The sequence below is a fragment of the Lissotriton helveticus genome, chromosome 8, assembly GCF_964261635.1.
Source record: "Lissotriton helveticus chromosome 8, aLisHel1.1, whole genome shotgun sequence".
Classification (NCBI taxonomy): Eukaryota; Metazoa; Chordata; class Amphibia; order Caudata; family Salamandridae; genus Lissotriton; species Lissotriton helveticus.
Window position 1 is genome coordinate 343,862,548 of NC_136069.1, and position 20,190 is coordinate 343,882,737.

The 20,190-nt window shown below is 47.8% G+C and overlaps 1 protein-coding gene across 2 annotated transcripts in view; it reads left to right on the top strand.

Annotated features, from left to right (window-relative positions):
- Positions 1-20,190, top strand: part of PAN3 (poly(A) specific ribonuclease subunit PAN3) — a 1,108,727-nt gene that overhangs the window by 523,231 nt on the left and 565,306 nt on the right. For both annotated transcript variants that reach the window (XM_078657124.1, XM_078657125.1), the window contains exons 12-13: positions 19,579-19,695; positions 19,784-19,885. In XM_078657124.1, coding sequence (XP_078513250.1) covers positions 19,579-19,695; positions 19,784-19,885 — 219 coding nt within the window. The remainder of the gene's footprint in view (positions 1-19,578; positions 19,696-19,783; positions 19,886-20,190) is intronic.

The following is a 20,190-nucleotide window of genomic DNA, read 5'->3' on the forward strand; positions in this document are numbered from 1 at the left end:
AATAGCCCCGTAAAAAACGGGGTTCCGCACGGCTCGGCGATCAGTCCAATCCTTTTTAATCTATACCTGTGCTCACTTATCTCCCTTATAAAATCTTTTGGCATTGATTTTTATAAATTATGCGGACGACATCCAACTTGTCTTCTCCTTCAAACGCAACAATGCTGTTCCTCTGGAGAAATTCCATAGCTGCATGTGAGAAATAGCAGACTGGCTCAGAGATAACTCATTACAGATTAATGTGGATAAGACGGAAGTACTTTGCTGTGCTGCAAGTAAAGTCCCTCGCCCCCTACCAGCAGATTTCTGGCCAGTCTCTGCTAATAATTCTCCGTTGCCTGTTCGAGCAGCCCATAATCTAGGAGTACTACTAGACAGTAATCTACAATTGGATTCCCAAGTAAATAAAACCGTGAGCACTTGTTTATCTCTGCTCCGAGCCCTTCGAAAAATACTCCCTTTTCTACCTGCCTCAGCTAGACCTCAAGTGGTAAGGAGCATTATTATGAGCAGACTAGATTACTTCAATGCCCTACTCCTAGGAGCTGCAGCTTCTTTGTTAAAAAACTACAAAGGATGCAGATTATTGCATCTAAGCTTGCGTTAAAAGACAACGCAGAGCATCAGCCTCGCTTGCTCATAAAGATCTTCATTGGTCGGCCATTGCGCAGAGAGTCCACTTTAAGGCACTCTATATTGTTCATATGGCAGCACATAAAATGGGGCCTAAGCTTTTACAGAGGACATTCCTATGGTATTCTCCAGCTAAAAGCCTGCGTTCCTCTTCAGCCAGTCTGATATTCAGTCCCCATGTCAAGAAAGTTCGACTTGGTGGCAGAAAATTTAGTTTTGTAGCTTCCCGACTATGGAATACTTTGCCAATTGAGCTTAGACAAATGAACACTGTCACACTTCAGGAAGGAATTGAAAACTAGACTCATCCTAGAGATTATTCTCCAGCCCTGTTCTTTAAGTTCAGTTGCACACAGTGTCTTTTGGTAATCTCAGTGTCAGGATACCCGTTGGATGGCAGCCGCGCTATAAAAGTGTCCCTTCCATTACATTACCCTCCTCCCCGGAGGGGCACCTCTACAATACAGTACTAACTACACTTGTGCTGGACAATCTGAGGGATTTAGCCTCTCGTGGGAAGGTTCTTGAGGGTGCTGCCTGCTTATTGGCTGTGTTTTGAGTTTGGTCTTTTTTGTAAAAGGAGGATAATAGGCTATAGAGTACATGGTTACCACCATGATGGCCTATGGAATGTATTATTTACTATCTACCATTTTTTTATATGTACAGTGTGACTCCCACTACGACAGGGAATGATTCAGGCATGTGAATCTATGAAAGATCTCAATACTGGATAGGTAAGTAACTTTTTTCTTATAGGAAACACAACGGTTGTGTCCTGTTTGGTCAGTTAAAAACCTACATCTTGATCATGTTTATGAAGCTCAACACCCTGTGGTGTACAGTAGATCACACAGTTTAGTTTGCAGCGTAAATCCCTAACAATAGGTTGGCTGGACCTAAATCACACACAACGAATTGATGGTTCTCCTGAAAGGGACCTATCCTTACAGGAGCTGTAGCTGGCACAGGTTTTAAAATCTGTTTATTAGCCATGCATATAACCTGGAGTTGTTTTCCCTAGAGTGGTAGGTTTGGAGCTTCCAACGTCCTTACAGTGGAATGAGTAGCACCGGTATCAATCTAAAATAACACTTGGTAGCCATTTACCGCACCATCCACAAATGGCTCACTCTGGTCTACCTCCAAGGCTGCACCAAGTATGCAATCTTCCTCCCCTCTCAGGCACTATTGTTATGACTGACCAGACCCATAGTCTCCGGAAATGTTGAAGACTGGGAACTTTTGTAAGCTACTATGATTATCAAAGGATTTCGGGTTAGCCCTAGGGCTGGGTTTGCATTGAATCTCGGATTTCCTTTGGTTTCCGGTGCCATCAGGGTTTGGGGCATCTGCATCATTTGAATTTGGAACATGACAGGATTCTGAGATCTCTGCATCTGCATGTTTTGCAATGGCATCATATTCACGTTTTGCCATTGACCATCACTTGATACTTAGTTGGGATTAAGCCGACATTCCCTTTTCCAGTTGCCCAATTTGTTACAATAATGGCACCGGTTAGACCTCCTGAGGGTTGCCACATCTATGCCAGGACTTTGTTCAAGTCTTCACACTATGACCTCTCCCTTGCGGAACACCGCCTCACTGTAAATCATCTGTCCTCCACTTTGAAACCCGACTCCTGCCACCAACACCAAGATTGTAAAATGTGTGTGTGAGTTATGTGCTTTGCATACTCCTGCCATCTAGTGTTGGATCCGGATGTTTGCAAGTTGTTTTTCTTTGAAGAAGTCTTTTCCAGTCACGAGGTAAGGTGACTCCTCCTTTCGGTGATAGTGTGCATGGGCATCGACTCCATTGTTAGATTGTTTTCTTTCTGCCATCCGGTTTGGACGTGTATTGATGCGCTCTGCCATCCGGTTCGGACGTGTATTGATGCACTCCGGTTTGAAACAGTCCTTCGGGTTCCCCTCAGTGCACAATCCACTGTACCCTCAACGGTATTGTTATTGTACACACTTGCCTATCCTCCAAGTATCAATTTGTTCGGAAATCTCTTCGGTCAAAAACATTGTGGGTGGCCTTCGGGCCTATCCGCGTCAGTCCAGCCTTCTGCCGATGGAACAAACTCTGTTTCAATTTTGATCTTTGGTGCCACTCCAAGTATCCTAGCACCAACCTACATAAAGTCTGCAACGTGTGCCCCTCACCGGAGCACAAGAAGAAGATTGTGATGCTTATTAGTTGTTCCAATTGAAAAAGACTCTTAGGGATCGTCAAGCTCAACTGTGTGAAATGCAAAGTCAAAGTCTCCAACTTACTCCCGATATCTTCGGGGAAGAATCCGAACAGGAGGAAGCGACAGCAGTGGGAGAAGAAGGGGCCTTCTCTGTCCCAGAATCAGATTCCGTCCTGGAAATTGAACTGGAGTCCGAGGACGTTCCACTGGGACTGGGTGCTGTGAGTACTAAAGCCCCTTTAACCCATAAACTCTCTTCCACCAAACATAAGGCTTCGTCACCGCCTCTGCCTTCGGGGCTTGGACAGCACCAAGACTGTTTCCTACGCCCCTCCCTCGAGCCCAGCACCAAAATAAAGGGTCAAGCCTTCCGGCTTGGGATTGAGTCAAGACAGATCGTCTTCGGATCTGGAACATTCTGCTCCGAAGGACAAAAAGGACAAGCCTGATTTGACACCGAACCTTTTGACGCTGAAATCGAAAGAAGATATTCTGAAGACTCCTGGAACCAATCTTAGAAGTTATGAAAGAAAGATTAGAGCCTAAACAGAAGAAGATATACATTAATCCAGATACTGGACACAGTTTAGCTAAGACATCTTCCAAAAGGAAAGTCAGTTCAGAGGATACTGGTTATAAGATTCCTCTCAAGAAGAAGGACATTGATACAAGTCCCATTCACCCTGCTTTGCCATCCCCTCCACCTTATTCACCATTACCATAACTGCCAGGCTCAGATCCACTACAGATAACAGCTCAGGGCTCTCCTCAGTCACACCCTGATTAAGGAGATGAGATGTAGGCCTATGTGGGAGCGACTCTAAACCCTCACACATCTCTAGCCTCTCCCAATACAGCTAGAATTCAAAATATTCAAACTCTGTTACTACAGTTTCAGACCAACCAATACTTAGAGGGTCAGCACTTCATGCACCTGTCGGGAATGATGGCATCATGCATTGCAATAGTGCCTTATGCTAGGTTACACATGCGCCCCCTTGAGAATGCTTAGCACCTCAGTGGAATCAGTCTCAGGGTCAATTAACAGATCTAGTGTTGGTAGACAGCCGCACCGATCGCTCTCTGCAGTGGTGGAACACAAAAAACGTATCAAAAGGGCGACCCTACATCAACCCTGTTCCGCAGATCGCGTCTCTCACAGGTCGGGGTGCCCATCTCCACAATTTAACAATTCAGGGACTATGGGACATCAAGCACAGTAGTTTTCATATCAACTATCTAGAACTTCTAGCTATGTATCTAGCTCTGAAAGCTTTTCAGTCTCACCTAAGAGGGAAAGTTGTCTTAGTCCGCACGGATGCTCTGGAATATCTTCAGATGGATCCCCATCAACACCAGGGAAACCGTAACCCAAGCTCTCATCACCAGCTGTCTCGACTACAGGAACACTCTCTATGCCGGAATCACCACCTAAGTCTTCAAGAGACTCCAGACCATACAGAACGCAGCAGATAAACTCATCCTCAACCTCCCCAGAAGCATCCACTTCACCCCCCACCTCAGGAGCCTCCACTGGCTCCTTGCCAACAGGAGATGCCAGTTCAAGCTCCTAACACACGCCTACTGAGCACTACACAACCAGGGACTAGCTTACATCAACCACTGCATCAACTTCCACCCCTCTGCATCTGCAGCAGCAGAGGCCTCGTCTTCTACCTCGCTGTGAAAGCCTGAAACAACCTGCCCTTCTATCTACAAGCATCTCCCACCCTGGCGGAATTCAGAAGAGAACTCAAAACCTGGCTTTTCGAATGAGACAACCTATACCCCAGTGCCCGAATGCCCTCAAGGCAGAGGAGACGCGCTCTACAAGACTTATTGACCAAAGAATATCGGGTTGACGATCAGCTTGTTGTAGGGTTTAACAAAGCAAAAAAGGGCAGGGTAGTGTAAAAACAAACCATTTCACGATGGATTGTTCTCTGCATAATGGTCTGCTACACACTGGCTAAGAAGCAGCCACCAGAAGCCTTATTGGCTCATTCCACTATGGGTATAGCTGCCACCTATACATTGGCACACAGAGTTCCTGTACTTGACCTTTGTCATGAAGCAGTACGTCCTCGACAGTCAGGCCCATCTAGCGGGTCATTTTGCCCGCTGGGTTCTGCAGGGCTTTTTGGTATGAGCCAATTAACAGCCCACCACCTTAGAAGGCATCTTGGAAGGTACTGCTCTGTTATCTGTTCACAAGGTGAGGAATTATGCATCAGAAGAACACGTTGGCTACTTTCAGTAATGTATTTGTAGCATGTGTTGGCCGTAGACACATATGCTCGGCATACTTCTGCAATCTAGTGTTAGGCTCTGATGTTTGCAACTTCTTTTTCTTCAAAGAAATCTTTTGAGTCATGAGGTATAGTGACTCCTCCTATAGGCTGTATTGCGTATGTTCATTAGCCCCTTTGTTAGATTGCTTTTCTCTGCCGTCGGATTCGAACATCTGTCTTGGAGCTCCTGGAGCAAAGCTTTGTTGCATTTTCCAGCAAAGTTTTTTCAGTGACGATTCATCACCCTTCAATAGATATTACCGAAAAACAGCTAACTACTGTTTTTTTACCATCTTCTTCCTGCCTGCTCGGGCCCGGGTTTTCGACTCTGGCCTCCAGAATTTATACTGCCATCTTTTTTCACTCTACGCACGCAGAGTGATGGGAAAAACTCCCTTCAGCTTCTGCTCCAAGTGCCCCTCAAAATATTCCAGGCAAGATCACTATCTGGTTTGCACATGACGAGATGTGTGAAGCCTGCTTGGCCTTCCGTTGGCAGAAAACACTTCATCAGTGAAGAGAGCCGTGCTGGGCCCACCGCACAATGCACCGAGCCCAAGCTCTTCATACATTCGGGGACAAGCCACAACACCTCTATGTTGAGGAAGACGACGAGAAGGAGGCAGAAGCCCAAGCGTGCAGTTGGATATCCCCATCCTTCTTGCCAGCAGTACGGACTGCTCCGACTACAACCCAGATGCCTCCACAGGACATACGAGTACTTTGATGAAAGGCTCTCAAGCTCACATAAAGACACTTGCACAGGCTCATGGAGCCTTTGGGCTATGGAGGTATCCTGCATAAAGCAAAGAAGCAGGCAGTCGTCCTTCTACCGAAACAATCCTCAAAAGGCACTGAAAAACAAAGGCACTAACTCTTACCAGGTCAAAGCCAGTTTCAAAGCAGGTGTCAAACACAAAAATAGTGACACTGGAAAAGACTTCCAAACCTTCAGAGCCCAAACCAGAAAGAATCAGAGCGCTTTCCGAACTTAAAAAACCCTCAGCACTAAAACCGTCTCTCCAGCCCAAGGCCTAATACCCTAGTCAATGTGCATCCTCCCTAAATTGGACCATTGTAAGTACTTTAGTACCTTCCCAGTTGTCTACTGGTGTACCCCTGTAAGTTCTAGTTTATGGTACTAAGGTACCCAGGGCATAGGTGCACCAGGGATCTCCCACGGGCTATAGAATGTATTATGCCACCCATGAGGGACCACTCAAAATGTGACCACAGTCCTGCCATTGCAGCCTGTGTAAGCTGGTGCTAGCACCACTTAACACAGATATAAGTTTCCTTATTTCTGAGGTCTCTTCACTTAAAACCTCCCTCCCTTGTCACCCCCTATGTCAGGCTCTTCAGTCCTAAGGGCAGGGTGCTTAGTTACAAGTACGATGGTGCCACTGCATGAGCAGGGTCCCTCTACAAGCCCCAGAGTTGATTCTCCAGGCTTTCTATGTGCAGTAAGCCATTTACTACATATAGTGGACATCAAGTCAAATATGAAATGTCTAACTATATATTGGCTGCACCGATACTGGTCATGTTTGGTATGAAACATGTTGGAATCCTACCCCAACACCGATCCCAGTGTTGGATGTAGGATCCCATGTACTGGAGCACTCTAATAGGATGCCCCCCTATATAATCCTGGTATCAGCCTTTTTGGGTCTAACAGCAAGCTAGTGTTGCTGCCGACCACAGCCAAGTTTCTGCCCTCCAGCTGCTGAGCTTGAGATGGGGAAGGTTGAAGAAAAGGTTTTCTTGCCGCAGGGAGGTGGGACCACTTCCAAGACAGGACTTAGTGTATTGGGCTGGGGGTGCTTGCAAGTCCACCAGACTGCTTTGAAGGGCAAATTTGGTGCCCTCCTTGCATACTACAGTTTGGACAAGTTCCGGTAGCCATTGGCTCCCGCACTGGCCCTTAACTAGACAAAGAGCATGGCAGTATTCTCCCCTCTGTCCAGCCCCTCTGTCCAGGGATCCTTGAATTGTTCCTGCCCTTTTCTCAGGGTACCGAAGGGCTTACCTATGAGTGGCTCTTCAGCTTCGTCATGGGACAAGATTCAAACCCGAAACCACTTCAACCTTCTGGGCATCTTAGAATTCGTTGGACTTCGCCTGGAACCGAGACTGCACCAAGGAAGACTCCTGATGCTCCTGGTTTTGCTGTTCTGCCACTCTTCTGCATCGGTTGTGCCTGTGCTTCATCCAGGTTCCTCTCCAGGCCTGTAGGCATCAAGGACACCGCAAGTAATCTCCCTTGTAGTGAAGGAATCGCTCCCCTGCATCTGCAGGCCTTGCAAGGAAGCTGACCGGTCTGCTGCTCCTGACATCCTACGGACTCAGAAAGGCCCTGCAACACAGGTGGTGGTTCTGCACCTCCATAGTGGCCTGGCCTGCCCTGCCCTCTCTGCATGCATGAGGCCTGGATCCCTTGCCGCATTCACTGGAACAGAACCCCTGTGCTCCGTGTCAACTTGCAGTTGCCAAGGCTTTTTGGCTTTATCATCCAGAGATCTTCAGGCTACAAGAAACTCCATCCTCCAGCACCTTCCTGACAAGATTTTCGTCCTCACCGCATCTTCTGCACCATGGGCCTTCATTTTAGGTGAGCTGCTCGAGGTCCTTTTGCAACTCCTGTGCCTTTGGCCTGTGGGTCCTCTTGAGGGGATTTTTTGGCTTCAGTGGACTCCCCTGCTTGCTCAGCGCCGACTCTGACTCCCCTGCAATTGGTGAGTCCCTTGGAGCTTGCTGGCCCCAACCTTCTTCGTTTACAACGTCTGTTGCTGCTGTTAAGGCTTGTTGGTGCTCCCGCCGACACCGACCCCATGGATCTTGACTTCTGACGTGGTACAGCTCGAGAACGGCTCCTGGTCTTCCACAGCGTTGCCTGGTCCTCACAGCTGCAGCGACAAGGTCACCGTCATCACTCCTGTATCTTTTGTCATCTGTGGTCATTGGTCTTCTGTGCTTCCTGGTCACTTCCGAGTGGCATAGACTGTCCTTTGCTGCTTGCAGGTTCTCCTCTTCAAGAATCCATCCTTTGATATCGCCAGACTCTTTCACCTTCTTCGCTAGTGGCACCTCTTCTGAAGTTCTCCATTGTGGTCTACAACAGTTTCCGACGTCACTTTGCACCTCTGGACCAAGCTTCCTTGGTGTAGGTATCCTGGTTCCTGGGGTATCCACAGGTGGGGTGACTCTCCAACCTTCTGTCTTCCTCTGGGTTTCTTCAGGGTCAACTGGGAAAGATCCTTCTTAAAAACTGCAACCGTGACTATCCCATTGACTTGAATTTAGTTTACAGCTGTGTTTCTCTCAGTGGGGTTTCTGGGTACTTACCTCGGGTGGTTCCTTGCGTCCCCAGCTCTACTGAGTCTTCTGGTCATTGTCCTGACTACGGTTGGAGTTTGCATTCCACTTCTTTGGTAAATGGTTTGGTCTCCCCCTGGAGACCACTGTGTATTTGTGCTTACTTACCTGTTTGCATTTAAAGTATTGTGTTTATTGTGTTGATATCTCCGGGTAGGAGATATACCAGTGTGTTAGTGAGTGTATAATAAATATAACTTTTTAGAACTACACTGTGTGGTTCTTTGTCGTTTAACCTACACTATAGGATTAGTGCTGGTGAAACAAGCTGCTTAACACTCCTTCTGGACTAAGCCTGAAGGCTGCTCTCTAAAGCTACCAATTAGAGAGATTTCTATGGTTGTCTAAGACCCCTAAAATCACCATAGGGGTTTTCTGGATTAGTGCAAGGTGCTTCACATAAGTGGGCACCATATACTAAGCCAGCCTCCTACAGAATGCTTAGTCCCACTACTGAGATTTTTAAGCAACCTGTAAAACCTATGGTCCTCAAACCATGGACTGATAAAAAATACAAACCTTCACCAACTGACCCTTCTTACATTAAAGGACATGTTCACCTGATTCTCTGGTGGTGCATACCACCAGAAAATGGGTCAACTCTCAAGGTACTGGGGATGCTCCTCCGACTGACAAGGAAAGCAAAATATATTATTCTGCAGGTGAGTGTGTAGATGCGCAAGCAGCCAGCCGCCTTCGCATTGCTAATTCTGTTGGCCTTCTCTCCAGGTACTACAGAGCACAGTGGAATGAGATGCAGGAGTTGCTCCAACACCTTCCTGACCAGTACAAACAAAGAGGGTCTGAATTAGTAGAGGAAGGGAGGTTCATATCCATGTCACAATTCAATGCGTCTAAGATGCAGCAGGGACCAACGCACAAGAGATCAACACCAGCATTATCATTAGGCGACATGCTTGGCTAATAGCATCAGGCTTTAACCCCGTTGTCCAGTGTTACCCACTCAACTTACCTTTTGATGGGGAACACCTATTCGGCCCACAAGTAGATGTAATGCTGGAAAAAATCAAAAAGAACACCAACACGGCTAAAGCCATGGGTGCCCTCCAAACATACCAGCATAGAGGTTTGTTTCAGTGGGGTCAATATAGGGGGGCATCGAAAAATATTACCTCCGCGGACACAGCCACCTCTCAAAAGTCACAAAGCTTCTACCAATTGCAATACACAAGAGGAGCATCCTACAAGACACAATACAAAGGTAACCGGGGTTGAGGTCACGCATTTTGCTTCCTAAGGGACCACACCCAAAAAACAGTGACTAGCTCCGTTTTCAAGTCAGTGGTCAACATTATCATTTCAAAATATTGCCATTGAGAGGGACTACTGCTCCAAAAGTATTCACAAAATATCTCGCTGTAGTAGCAGCTCATCTCAAAAAGGGAAAAAGGAAACATTGATGGAGAGAATGCAGAACAATGTCATATATTCACCCCAGTACACAGATCTGGGCCTAAATCCATTGTTTGTTTGCTCACCATGCCATTCCAGTTTGAATTCAGCCATTTGCAAATCAGTCTTCATCCTGCGCCCAGTGGGAACAGTCAAGCCCGAACTGCCAGGACAGGTCCTCCCTGGACTGGAAACAAGCATCCTAGGACCAGTTTCTGGGTTTCACCCCTCATCAGCCAGGATAGCTTGACTCCCGTGGCATGGAGAGCATGGGACCTGCGTCTGGGTATACCCGTCCCACTTGGGGTGACAAATGCAAAAAAGGGGGGCACACACGTGTTCCTATACCTAGACGAATAGCTAATCAAAAGTACAAGCAAACAACGCCTGCAGGACACTCAGAAAGTAATCCGTCTTCTACACAAGCTGTGCTTCATGATCAGTGCTACAAAATCCCACCTCCAACCTTTGCAAGTGCAGCTGTTCCTCGGCCAACCCTAGACTCGGTCACAGCAAAAGCTTATCCAGTCCTGCAAGAGTACAAATTTCCAACTTGAGTTGCCTCTTTTTCAACCAGATCATCAGGTTATTGTCAAAATAGTCGTGAGCCTCCTAGGTATGATGGCCTATGTATATCCCTGGTACCACACGCTTGACTGCTCATCGCCCCCTAAAAGAATGCCTCCAATCACAATGGTCTTAAGCAGAGGGACTTCTACAAGATCTAGTGTTGGTAGGGCCAGCAATCCATCGCATCGCTCTTTGCAGTAGTGGAACAGCAACAATCTGTTGCAGCCCTTCAAATCCCCTACTCTTCAACGGACCTTTACAACAAATGCATCCTCACATGGTTGGGGGGTACATATGCAAGATTTTACAGTGCACAGACTATGGTCTCCTGTCCAGAAATATTTACATATCAATCACATGGAGCATCTTTTATTTCAGTTAGCTCGCAAAACTTTTCAACAACATCTTTACCACTAGGTGGTTCTCGTCTGCACCGACAACATGTCAGCCATGTACGACTTTCAAAAACAGGGGGCACACCCTCCATACAGTTCTCGCAGATAGCAGAGTGCATATGTCACTGGGCCATATATCACAATATCTACCATCTAGCAGAATAACTACCAGGGGTGGACTACTACTTCTCTGATATGCTCAGCAGAATAAAGTCTGCAGGTACACGAGTGGGAAATCGATACAACACTGTTCCACTCATACCTCCATCAGTGGGGAACCCCAGAGATAGACCTCTTTGCCACACACAGAATGCGAAATGGCAAAGTTTCACCTCCAGGTTTCCTCACCCACAGTCTAAAGGCAATACCCTATGGACCAGCCGATCAGGTATATTTGCTTATTCTTTTTCTACTCTTCCACTCATTCCCTACAAAGTTCAGAAGCTCATACAAACATCCTTCACATTAATCCTAATCACCCCAATAATGGCTCGACAAGCATGTTTCACAACCTTGCCAGAACTATCAGTTGCGCTACACGAGAAACTGCCAATCTGACTAAGTCTTCTCACTCAGGAGCAGGTGATGGTCACGTACCACATCCCTAAACACCTCAAGCTATTGATCTGGCTCCTGAAGTCCTAGAATTTGGGTACCTCAATCTTTTCACAAGAATGTTTGACCATTCTAAAACAAGCTCACAGGACTACTCTGGGATAGTATTTAGCGGCTAAATTGGAAAGATCAGTACATTATTGTTTAGCATAACCTATCCAACCACGTTCCTCTATGGTACAAAACCTAGTTTCCTTTCTACTCCAGTTACAATAAGCATGCCTTGCATACTCCTCTATTAGGTTACACTTAACAGCACTCGCGGCGTACATGCAAAGCAGACAATACATGTCTGTTTAAAATTCCAGTTATTTTAGCTTTTATAGAATGACTGAAAAGTCATTCCTCATTCCATTGCACCTGCCTGAAATCTTTATATAGTTCTCACCAGACTTATTGGTCCTCTCTTTGAACCACTACATTCATGTGATTTACAGTTCCTCACATGAAAGGTAGCTTTCTTAGAGGCTATAACATCTTTCAGACGGATAAGTGAACTTAAAGTGCTCACCTTACAAGAACCTTTTTTCCTGGTCTGTCTGGATAAATAAGTACTGAGAACAAACAAACCTCAAAATTTCTTCCTTAAGTTTTCTTCTGTTCATTTAAACCAAACCATTGAGCTCCCAGTGTTCCCTCCTAAACCAGACTCCATGGCAGACAGAGCTCCACACACCCTTGTTTATAAAAGACTGGTTATGTACTACATCAAAATGACAACCTTAATGCAAAACTCAACTTTTCATAGCTTTTTCAAGCTCTCAAAAGAGCTCACCAATATCAAAAGCAGGAATTGTGAGGTGGCTAGTAAAATGCATTCAAACCTGCTACCAGAAAGCTAAGTGTGTAGTACCTACAGCTCCAAAGCTCAATTCCACAAGTAAAAAAGCAGCCTCTGACTTTTCTAGGAAACATTCCACTATTGGATATTTGTAAGGCAGCTACATGGAATAACCCACACACATTCGCAAAACACTATTGTTTTGATGTTTTTGCTAACCGACAAGCTAGAGTGGATTAAGCTGTATTATATTATGAACACTTTTTCAAGCATCTACCTCAACCATTAGCTAGCCACTGCTTTTGGGGAGCACTGCTTTACATTTGATGCTAAGCATTTGTGTCTACAGCCAACACATGCTACAAATTAAACATATTACTTACCCTGTAAGCATCTATTCATAGCATTTAGTGCTGTAGATTCATATGCAAACCCCCTTCTCCCTGGAATCTAGTGGCTGACATGCCTTTACACTCCTTATACACTTATTTTTCATTAAACCATAAGCTGCATGTTCACCTTTACTATCTCTTCGCTGCTTCTATCCAAAACTCACCCGATGGGCCTAAAAACAATCTAACAAAGAAGCCAATGAACATGCACCGTACAGACTATAGGAGGAGCCACTATACTGCATGACTCTCAAGCCTTCATCGAAGAAAAACAAGTTGCAAACGTTCAAGCCCAACACTAGATGGCAGGAGTATGCTAACCATATGAATCTGAAAGAAACTCGTTAGTGATAGATTCCTTACTTTAGAATTACCCCCAGGCATCAGACTGGATCCAGAAAGTTTTCATAAGCAGTACCCCTGCGCGTCAAAAGGTGGCGTTGTGCGGCTCCGTGTCAGTCGTTGGCGTCATGGTCACCGGGATGACGTCGCGGCAGCTACTTAGACGCCGCCCTCGTGCTCCGACGTCAGTTCTTTCTTTTTCCACGCCAGCAAGCGCAGATGCGGTGAGAGCGGTACCCCCAGTCGCTTTTTGACTGAGTTCTTTTTAGGCTTTTGGTCTCTAATTTTTGTCGATCGACGTCTGGTGCAGTAGGGATGCCTGGCTTCAAAACCTACGGGGACTGTCATCGCATGATGTCGGTGACGGACCCGCATTTTGTGTGTCTTTATTGCACGGAGCGTGACCATGACCCCACGTCGTGCTCTGACTGCTGGGCCATGACGTCGAACACTTTCGGGAGCGGTCCCGAAAGTTGCTAGAAGTCCGACAGTCTGCTCTGCGCCACTCAAGGTCCTGGTCCCGTGGGAGGTCGAGGGACCAGGCGCGGAGCCACCACCACGTTGATCGGGATCAAAGTCTTTGCACTCGGGATCCGGTAAGACGAAGCATTCCAAGAAGTCGAAGAAGGGCTATCGCTCGCCGATTTCACCTCGCGCGACTCAGCTGAGGGTGCGGGTGGTGCCTCCGGCAGAGCCTACGCAGTCGCTGTCGGCCTACCCGCCCTTCCCGGGTCTGTTGGCGACTCTAGCCCAGCTGCAGGAATTTCTGTCCGTCATGGCTCGCCTCTTTGGGCCGTCGGGCCTCACCGGTGCGCCTAAGGGCCTAACTGGGGGTCCTAGCCTTTTATTGCCGGCGGCTCCGACATCGCTGTCGGCTCCGGCCCTGGCGCTGCAGGACCCCCATAGATTTGGGCCTGGATACCGGTCGATGCCAGTTGACCTTGTGACACCTTCACCGACCCCGCCCCCTCCAGCACCACCTCTGACGTTGCCTGGCCCACCGGACAACGTTGCCCCCGGTTTCAGACCCGATGTGGATTCTGCGCCGGACCGGCGTCGATTGATGCCGATGGGGGATTTCTATCCCTATGTCCAGCCTCCTTATTTTCGGCCTGTTTGTCAGCCTTCGGAGGAAGGGGAGAACTGGGAGGGGGATGAGTGTTATTGATACCTCTCCTGACCTTGGCATGCGATCTCCTCCAACCGTGGCTACGGAGGAGGGTGCAAGTTACACAGTGGTGTTCCGTAGGGCGGCCGAGGCCCTCCATCTCGAGCTCCCTATGGTGGCCGTCAGGACTAACCTCCTGACAGAAGTGCTTCAGCCGGCAGCTACCTCTTCGGAGCCACTGCTGCCTTTTAACGATGCACTTTCGGATATTCTTTTGGGCACCTGGTCCAGGCACACCACAGGGGCTCCTGTGGATAGGAACGTGGCCCAACGCCGTCATCTCGCCCCGGGAGACCCCCTTTTCCAATACCCCACCCCTGAGAGTTGGTTGTCCAAGCCTCTGCGTCCCAAGAGTGCATTCCCTACCGCACCACCTTACATGGAATCCAAGAAACTGAAGCATTTCGGTAAGAAGATTTTTTTCTTCCGCCAGTTCAGGGCTTTGGTCTGTGAACACTGCATGCTTCTTGGGCGGTTATTCCCACTCTGTGGGATACGGTGGTGGACGTACTCCTGCAATGTCCGGAGGCGGCCTGGACAGTGCTCTCTCAAGCTATTGCTGAAGGAAGGGATGCAGCCAATTGAACTATTTGTTGTGGCCTTGACAATGCCGACTCGCTGGGCAGGGCGATTTCCACGATGGTGGCACTCCGTCGCCACGCCTGGCTGAGGACAACTGGCTTTTCTGAGGATCTCCAGAACAGTTTGATGGCATTCCCTTTGATGGCTATCACCTTTTCGGCAACAAAGCAGATAGTGCTTTGGAGCGCTTTAAGGACTCGCGGGCTACGGGCAAGTCCTTAGGCCTTTCCGCCATGCGCCCTCCTCTGTCTTCTGCTTTTCGCTGCTTCCGTGGCAACGGAATGGGCGCTCAACACGTTCCTTTAAGAGCTGCAGGCCTGCGCAGCAACAGTCTCAGTGCAGCCGCAGACTTGGGACCCGCTGGGTCAGGGGGTCAACTGGCATGGCAGTCCACCCCCACCCCAGCCGCCACTACCTTCAAACCTTCCTAAGCTGTTTTTTCATGCCCATAAAACACCAGTGGGCGGCAGGATTCGCCATCACCTCCCCCACTGGCGCACCATCACTTAGGAGAGGTGGGTTTTACAAATAGTCCAAAGGGACTACTCCCTTCCCTTCGAGACTACCCCTCCAGCCATGCCACCCCAGTACCTCTGCATGTCTGAGGATCACTTGGCAAGTCTTCAACAGGAAGTCGCTGCCCTTTTGGTCAAGCAGGCCAACAAGCGCGTTTCTGCGCCAGAAGTAGGACGTGGTTGTTACTCCCACTACTTTCTGGTGCCCAAGAAGGACAAGGGTCTGCATCCTATCTTGGACCTCAGGGACGTCAGTCGCTTCTTCCGGAAGAAGAAGTTCAAGATGTTAACTCTGGCTCAGGTCTTGTCTACCCTCGACCCTGGAAATTTGATTGTAGCGTTGGACCTACAGAACACATATTTTCACATTCCTGTCCTGCCGTCCCACCGGCGTTACCTGCGGTTTACAGTTGGCCACAAGCACTTTAACCGTGATCCTCTTTGGCCTTACAAGCACCCCTTGGGTGTTCATGAAAGTGATGGCAGTGGTCGCAGCTCATCTGCGCATATCAGGGGTTCCATTCTTCCCCTATCTCGACGACTGGCGCTTGAAGACCGGCTCGCCCCGGACATTCGCCTCCCACCTCTGGACTACGGCCGACCTCCTGCATTTGCTCAGGTTCTCCATAAATGTGCCAAAGTAGCTCCTGATTCCCTCCATAGAGGCGGTTCTGGATACAACACACTTTTGGGTCTATCGTCCCGAACGGTGAGTCCAGGATATTCAGGCTCTGATTACGATCATTCAGCCTCTATCCTCCTGCATCCTGCTGGTTGATTATGCCATCTGGCATGTGCAGGCTCTAGTGCGACCTGAAGTTCTAGTGGGCGCAGCATCAGGGGAACCTGTCCAATTACGTCCAGATCTCGTAGGGCACTGCAGTGGTGGCTTATGAACCTACATTGGGTCAGTGCCAGATCCCTCTCCCTTCCCCAACCGGAGCACACAGTGGTGACTGATGCGTCCCTCATGGGATGGGGCGGCCACATGGGGGAGGCGGAGATCGGAGGTCTCTGGTCTCCGGCGGAGTCCAAGCTCCATATCAACATTCTGGAGCTCCAGGCGATCCGACTTGCACTGAAGGCATTCCTTCACTCTGTCAAGGGGAGAGTAGTTCAGGTGTTCACAGACAACACCACCGCCATGTGGTACTGCAACAGACAGGGTGGGGTGGGGTCGTGGACCCTATGTCAGGAGGCCCTGCGCCTCTGAACATGGCTGGAACATCAGGGCATTTCCCTGGTGGTTTGACACCTGGCAGGTTCACTGAACGCCAGAGCGGACAAACTCTGCCGCAGGTGCTTGATGGATCACGAATGGTGTCTTCACACGGAAGTGGCACAAGGACTCTTTTAACAGTAGGGAGAGCCTTGGTTAGATCTATTCGCCACCGAAGAGAATTCACAATGTCAGCAGTTCTGCGAGTTGGAATTTCCAAGGCGGCACTCGCTAGGCAACGCTTTTCATCGCGAGTGGAGTTACTCTCTGGTGTACGCCTTTCCACCTATTCCACTTCTGCACAGAGTGCTGGAGAAAATCCGCCGCGACCGGGCCCAAGTCATTCCGGACTGGGCTCGAAGAGTTTGGTATCCCGAGCTACTCAGTATGACCATCGATCACCCAATCCGACTGCCTCTTCAGGAGGATCTTCTGTCGCAGCAGCAGGCGACGGTCCTCCACCCGAACCTGTCAAGTCCTCCACCTCCTTGCGTGGAATTTGAGCGGCGGCAGTTGATTCCTTTTGACTAGCCTCTTGAAGTCTGTGATGTCATTCTGGCAGTCAGGCGTCCCTCCACTAAGTTGGTATACGCCTACAGATGGAGCAAGTTTGTGGCATGGTGCACAGCAAAGGCTAATGATCCCTTTTCTGCCCCTCTTTCAGAAGTCCTTCTGTTCCTTCTTTCTTTGGCCCAGCAAGGTTCTGCTCTGGGCACTATCAAGGGTTACCTTTCTCTATTTCAGCCTTTCTTAGGCTTCCTGATCAGCCCTCTTTTTTCAAATCCCCTGTTGTAAATAGATTCCTCAAAGGCATTACTCATCTTTTCCCTCCTATTCCCTTCGAAATGCCACAGTGGACTTGAACCTGGTTCTCACATATTTAATGTGCCCTCCCTTCACAACTCTCCTCTTCATCTGTTAACTTTAAAGACTGCTTTCCTGGTTGCAATCACCTCTGCTAGGAGAGGGAGTGAGCTCGAGGCTCTTTCTTGCAAACCTCCTTTTCTGTCTGTCCATCGGACAAGGTTTTTCTCAGAACATTTCATTTCTTTCTGCCAAAGGTTGTCACTGCCTTTCACATCGGGCAGACCATCACTTTCCCCACCTTCTTTCCGCCTCCACATCCTTCCAGAGAGGAAGAGAGCCTCAACCGTCTGGACCCAAAACGTGCGCTCTCATTTTACCTGAATCGCCCTCAACAGTTCTGGGTGGATGACCAGCTCTTTGTTGGCTACGTAGGCGCCGAGAAAGGTCGGGCCATACACAAGCAGACTATCTCCCGATGGGTTGTCTTGTGAATTCACCAAACGTTGGATTGTTCACCCACTAATAGGGAACGTGAGCTGGGATTAGACCTTCGTGAGACAGGTTAGTTTTACCCTACTGATGATGTGTTGTTGCAATAGTAATCCTGCCGGTTATCCTCTGGCAAAAAAGGAGCCTCCGGTGGGGCTGCGCGTCCATTCCATCAGTGCGACGGCTCCCACTACTGCATTGGGACGTGGTGTCCCCTTACAAGACATCTGTCAGGCAGCTACGTGGGCCTCATTGCACACTTTTACTAAGCACTATTGCCTGGACAGCCAAGTCCGGAGAGACGGCTTCTTTGGCTGTTCTGTTCTCCGGATCTTCCTGGTGTGATCTTGGTTCGCAGAGCCACCACCGGGGTTGGTATTGCTGGGGTTCTATTCTAAGGTAAGGAATCTATCACTAACGTGTTTCTTTCAGATGAACAAGTTACTTACCTTCGGTAACGATATATTTGTAAGAAACATTAGTTAGTGATAGATTCCTAACTTCCCCACCCATCCTGCCTGTTCTGCAAACTGATTTCAGGGTTACGGTCACCCCTTTCAGGGCCCTAGTTTCAATGCACCAGTGGTCAGTATCTTGGATGGCTCTGCGTTCCTGGCGTGGAAAGTCGTGTACAGAACTGATATCAGCGCGCGAAGGCGGCGTCTAAGTAGCTGCTGCAACATCATCTCGGCAACCACGATGCCAATGACGGACGCGGAGCAGTACGACACCACCTTCCGACGCGCAGAGGTACTGCTGACAAACTCTCTGGATCCAGTCTGACGCCTGGGGTAATTCTAAAGTAATGAATCTATCACTAACTAATGTTTCTCACAGATATATATCGTTTCCGAAGGTAAGTAACTTATTCATCTATGGCACTACAAGCTACAAATATATGCTTACAGGGGAAGTGATATATTCCTTCTGCTGGATACTCTAACTGTAAATTCCTCACGACCCTCCCACTTTGTCAACTGGACTCTTTGCCATTGAAAAAGGTCCCACCCTAGAGTTTTGCACACTAATCAAGCCAATGGGTTCTGCGTCGGAGCTCTTAATCGTCCTAAGAATGCAACTGACATTATCATGCATAGGTGGCGCTTACATGTATCTTCACTTGTCACTTAGAGAGTGGAATGATATCAGCATGCAACACCACCTACTGGCCCAGGAGTTCTGCTTTGAAGCTTCTGGTTACAGTCTGATGCTTGGAAAATATTCACAAGGGGAGGAATCTGTAATAGCTTCCACCAGAAAGATAGTTACTGAAGGTAAGTAACTTGTTCTTCTAGTGGATACTTTATCTAATTGCAGAGTCCTCACTGCCCTTTTTGCCTCTTTCTGTGCAATGTTCTTTTTTTCGCTCTAAAAGGGTTCCAATGTAGAGATATGCACGCTAGTGCCTCTGATTTTTGTTGGACTCTGCTTCCAAGGGTGTGGAGAGAGTCAAGAAAGAAACTGACGTAATTGCGTAAGGTTGACATTTGTGTGTGGCTCTATCGTCCCTTCTGGGGCTGAACAAAGTATCCAGTTTGGTGCCTGGAGATAAACTGAAGGTGAGGAACCTGCAGTTAGAGTGTTCACCATAAAGGGTGTTACTAAGGGTAAGTAACTTGTTCTTTTAGTTGTATTGTGAGTTTAGCTTATTTTTCAGTCCTAGTCCGAGCAATGCAGGATGTAGGACTTTTTGTTTGCTGAGAGATGTATTTAAAAATAGATAATTTTCGTAGTTAACTAAAATATTAAAAGTTACTACATACTACTTACAGCTCGTTTTATTGGCAGGTTTCAGACTTGTGAACACGAAGTGCATGATGTTGGTGGATATGTGGAAAAAAATTCAGCACTCCAATATCGTAACCTTGAGGGAAGTATTTACCACTAAAGCATTCGGAGAACATTGTAAGTTGAAGAATTCACATTCAGAACTTTTTCTTTTAATTTCTATGTAAGCTGGGGATCAAATAACTATATGCTATCTGTTTTTCAGCGCTGGTGTTTGCTTATGATTTTCATGCTGGAGCAGAGACAATGATGAGCAGACATTTTAACGATCCTGGCGCTGACGCCTATTTCACCAAAAGGAAATGGGGTAAGGAAAATAAGTTTGAAAACATATGTTTAGACCGTAATATACGTTGAATGATACATAGAATAAAAAGCTAAAAACCCATCCGTCCACTAAATATGCATAATCTTTTGTGAGCTCAGTGTAGGTCACAGTGAATATTTTGTTCTGAGTAATAACAGCTCTTGTTTCTCCCCCAATTCATCCTACTTCATTATGCCAAATGAGTTACTTAACAAACGCAAAATGTATGGCTGCTAGTTTTATCATGGAAAGGTTTCCTGCTTAGAATTTCTGTTTAGAACTGCATATGATTGGCTCACCAGTGT